Source organism: Cyprinodon variegatus, unplaced genomic scaffold (assembly GCF_000732505.1).
Source record: "Cyprinodon variegatus isolate N-32 unplaced genomic scaffold, C_variegatus-1.0 Scaffold1777, whole genome shotgun sequence".
Lineage (NCBI taxonomy): Eukaryota > Metazoa > Chordata > Actinopteri > Cyprinodontiformes > Cyprinodontidae > Cyprinodon > Cyprinodon variegatus.
Window position 1 is genome coordinate 11,372 of NW_015152230.1, and position 4,673 is coordinate 16,044.

General features: G+C 39.3%; 1 protein-coding gene across 2 annotated transcripts in view; it reads right to left on the reverse strand.

Moving 5' to 3' along the window:
* Window positions 1-210: 210 nt before the first annotated feature.
* Window positions 211-4,673, reverse strand: part of pold4 (polymerase (DNA-directed), delta 4, accessory subunit) — a 5,014-nt gene continuing 551 nt past the window's right edge. Inside the window, exons 2-4 of one of the 2 annotated variants that reach the window (XM_015404532.1) lie at window positions 4,150-4,265; window positions 3,754-3,837; window positions 211-342 (exon numbers count right to left, since the gene is read on the reverse strand). In XM_015404532.1, the coding sequence (XP_015260018.1) occupies window positions 227-342; window positions 3,754-3,837; window positions 4,150-4,255 (306 nt within the window). In that variant the 5' untranslated portion in view covers window positions 4,256-4,265 and the 3' untranslated portion in view covers window positions 211-226. Of the gene's footprint in view, window positions 343-3,753; window positions 3,841-4,149; window positions 4,266-4,673 lie in introns of both variants that reach the window. The other variant, XM_015404531.1, reaches the window with a different exon arrangement.

Here is a 4,673-nt window from a genome sequence, read left to right on the forward strand (position 1 = left end):
AAAAAAAACTAAAACTCCACTGTCCACCTTCTTTTTTTGTTTTGTTTAAAACTAGACTACTGAGTATCCTCTCTATGTACATCAGGGAGGCTCATTTAAAAAAAACAGGTTTATTATTTAGCTTTTAACATTGTTCGGTTTTTATGTGTTTAATCTTTTATCTCAGGCTTTATTCACAGAGCATTTTCATCTTCTATTTCAGCTGTGCTTGTTTCAGTAGGGTACGCTACCTCTGGCAGTACTCCTGATCAGCCTGAGTTTGCAGCAGCAGCTCTCTAATTTCCTCAGCAGGGTTCAGACCATGAAGCTTGGCTCTCTCCCACCTCTGCAGCCTGCTGATGCCTGAAACGGGACAAAACAGTCACAGATTGACCACCTGTATCTATGATGGATGGAGATGCATGCACTGGATCCAATGCACCATTTCAAACAGTTTCCATGTCAGGTTTCTTTATCTTCCTTCCTTCCTATTAGGGATATGGTTTAACCTTCTCTAACCCTAACATCTGGGCTCCCAGAGCCAAAGGTTTCTTGTTTTCAGGAAAACCCTGACCTGCATCAATTCTCCTTAATATTGAGGAGGAAACACTGGGATCATTTGACAGATTTTTTACATGCAAGAAAATATTTGTATTTTCATATATTTATATTTTATGTTTTTATTTATCTTACCTATTTTTTCCTCTTTGAGAAAGTAAAATATTATTTTGTTAAGTTCTCAACTTCCTTAATGACACAGATGGATTTCTAAATGATCTATTGAGGGGTTTCACAGCAGTCAAGCTGACTAAAATCATTTTATTTTTAATTTATTTTTGCTTTACAGCTGTGCACTGCTTTGGATGCTGTTCTAAAACCACATGATGGTGGGAAGGTAAAAAAAATGAAAGGGGTGTGAATTCGAACAAAAACTTCCAGTAGCCAATCAGTGGTGAGCAACAGGTGCAATAATTTAGAGAGGAGCGATAATCTTCACCTTGGAAACAGATGTTTAAAAATTAAATATGTGAAAACCAAAGGCTGAGTGGGTTTAGAAGAACCGACCAGACGCCCCTCTAAGATTAACCGTTTATCAGCCAGTGAGTCAGAAAAGGGAGAGTAATGATGTTGGCGTGTAAACGCCCTGAAAATATGCACATGCACAGCAAACACAAAGAGGAAAGATGCTGCAATGAGGAAAGAAAATAATAAAAAAACCCAAACTATAAGTTAATAAAAGCTCTGCACCCGGAAGGCTGCTCCAGACCACTAGGGGGAGACGATCGCCGGCTCATATGGGACCAGATCATTGATGGTGGGTGAAATGTAGAGATGAAACCCTCAGCAGAATCACCTTCCAGGAGACATTTGGAAGGAGAAAGATTCCTTTGACTTTTTTTAAACCTTCATTATCTCTGTTTATTCCTTTACTAAGGTTCTAGTCCCATAGGTCAGAGGTCGGCAATCCACGGCTCCAGAGCCGCATAGGGCTCTTTAGCGCCCCCCTTGCAGGTTCTTGGATCTTTTTCAAAAATGTATGAAAATTGATTTTTTGTTTGTTTGTTTATTTTAATATGGTGTGCAGGTGGTTAAACAAACATTTATTATGTTTTACAATGCTGGAAACATTTGTATAATAAATACATTTAAACAATAAATTTAAACATTTCTTTTAACTTAAATTTGCATCATGGCCATAGAGATAATAATAAATAAAATATAAATCATAATAAAATCTGAATCACAGCAAGGTAGTGACAGAGGATGTAGAGAGCTCTGCTCTGATGGATGTCAGTTCCTGCTTGGTTCCTCATGACTCAATCAGCTCCTCCCAACAGAAACACGTCCTCCATAGAAAGATTCCTTTATCCTGTTTCTATCTGTTCATCAGTGAAACTAAACCTAAACCGCGTGGTGAAGGGCGGTGAAGCGGCGCGGTGAGAGCGTTCCCTGCTCCTCCATCAAATCATGCAACTATTTAACATTTGCTCCAGGATAAACATTTAATCATAGATGCTTATTATATATTTAAGCCCACCTAGTCCTTTTCTATAGAGGGATAATACTCTTAGAGGCCGTGTTGCAATACGAGGCTTTTACATTTTTTCAGTTCCAGAAAGATTTGTTTCGTTGTTTTTTTTAGTCCAATATGGCTCCTAGAGCAGGTTGGGTTGCTTACCCCTGTTGTAGGTGATTGTCTCCCCCTAGTGGTCTGGAGTGCTTCCATTCACTGCACCACTTTGATCTTTTCTGAACTTGCTGTTGTCTTCGCNGGCTGAGTGGGTTTAGAAGAACCGACCAGACGCCCCTCTAAGATCAACCGTTTATCAGCCAGTGAGTCAGAAAAGGGAGAGTAATGATGTTGGCGTGTAAACGCCCTGAAAATATGCACATGCACAGCAAACACAAAGAGGAAAGATGCTGCAATGAGGAAAGAAAATAATAAAAAAACCCAAACTATAAGTTAATAAAAGCTCTGCACCCGGAAGGCTGCTCCAGACCACTAGGGGGAGACGATCGCCGGCTCATATGGGACCAGATCATTGATGGTGGGTGAAATGTAGAGATGAAACCCTCAGCAGAATCACCTTCCAGGAGACATTTGGAAGGAGAAAGATTCCTTTGACTTTTTTTAAACCTTCATTATCTCTGTTTATTCCTTTACTAAGGTTCTAGTCCCATAGGTCAGAGGTCGGCAATCCACGGCTCCAGAGCCGCATAGGGCTCTTTAGCGCCCCCCTTGCAGGTCTTTGGATCTTTTTCAAAAATGTATGAAAATTGTTTTTTTTGTTTGTTTGTTTATTTTAATATGGTGTGCAGGAGGTTAAACAAACATTTATTATGTTTTACAATGCTGGAAACATTTCAATAATAAATACATTTAAACAATAAATTTAAAAATTTCTTTTAACTTAAATTTGCATCATGGCCATAGAGATCATAATAAATAAAATATAAATCGTAATAAAATCTAAATCACAGCAAGGTGGTGACGGAGGATGTAGAGAGCTCTGCTCTGATGGATGTCAGTTCCTGCTTGGTTCCTCATGACTCCATCAGCTCCTCCCAACAGAAACACGTCCTCCATAGAAAGATTCCTTTATCCTGTTTCTATCTGTTCATCAGTGAAACTAAACCTAAACCGTGTGGTGAAGGGCGGTGAAGCGGCGCGCAGTGAGAGCGTTCCCTGCTCCTCCCTCACCGCATGCTACTATGTAACATTTGCTCCAGGATAAACATTTAATCACCGATGCTTATTATATATCTAAGCCCACCTAGTCCTTTTCTATAGCGGGATAATACTCTTAGAGGCCGTGTTGCAATACGAGGCTTTTACATTTTTTCAGCTCCAGAAAGATTTGTTTCGTTGTTTTTTTTAGTCCAATATGGCTCCTAGAGCAGGTTGGGTTGCTTACCCCTGTTGTAGGTGATTGTCTCCCCCTAGTGGTCTGGAGTGCTTCCATTCACTGCACCACTTTGATCTTTTCTGAACTTGCTGTTGTCTTCGCTACTTGCAGCTTTTTGCATACGTTTGTATATCTGCGTGTTAGACTCATTATTGTGTTTGCTGCATGTTTATGTATTTGCTCTGTGTTTGCACCTCTATCAGACGATTAGTCACCAGCAGTAAAGTACTGTCAGGTTGTTTTAACCCAAAATGAGGCATATCAGATGCAGACAGTGAACAGTTTGCAACAGGAGTTTAGATTCAATGTTTAGATTTGTGAGAATAGATGCTGTTCTGCACCACGTCCAGATGCTGCAGGGCATTACCTGTGCAAGGGCCGAATCTCCAGTCCAGGTCAAACTGCTTGAGCTGCTGCAAATCCTCCTCTCTGGCAGATGGAGCAACATCTTCTGCTTCAATAAGATAATTGAGATATCATTTAAAATGGGGAGAAACATTTGCTGTTATCAACATTAACGAACATTTGATTTATGTTAGCAAGTTCTGTTCTTCTGGTTTATTTCCTGTTTTAACCTAAAAGGGAAAACCTGTGATGATTGTCCGGCTAAAGAGTTTAATCAACTTATATCTAACAAACTTATCATTATTAAAAGATGTTAACAGGAATCTTCCACAGCAGTTATGATAAATTTTAACAAAAAAAAAAACATTTGGAACTATTTGACTGAAGCAACCGAATGATAAAAGTGATTATTGAACACCTGGCTGTGATGGAGGAGGGGTGGGACTCTTTCTTTGCTTTGCCCCTCGCCGCGATTTCTTCACCACCTTAAATGAGTCCGTTATCAGTCCACGCTTCGTTGTCATGGTGACCAATCTAGGAAATACACAAAGCAATGAAATGAATGAATGTTTCTGATCCAAGCTGGTCATATACTCACACAGTTCCTTCTACCAGAGGACAGGTAGAAACAGGGGCGCTGCCAGGAATTTGGGGCCCCCCCCCCAAAAAAAAAAAAAATAAATAAATTATGCAAGTTTAAATACTTCTACACAGATCCACTGAAGTTTATCATTTACATTTTCATTAAATATACATTAACTTTAAATTGCATAAACTGGCGGATAAAAAACTTGAATGGTCATTTTATTCATGCTTTGTTTCACTGTTTATTTATGAAAATTGAGGGAGAACCTTTCAGTTCAATTCAATTCAGTTTATTTCTATAGCTCCAATTCACAACACTTGTCATCTCAAGGCACTTTACAGTTCAACCAGATCATC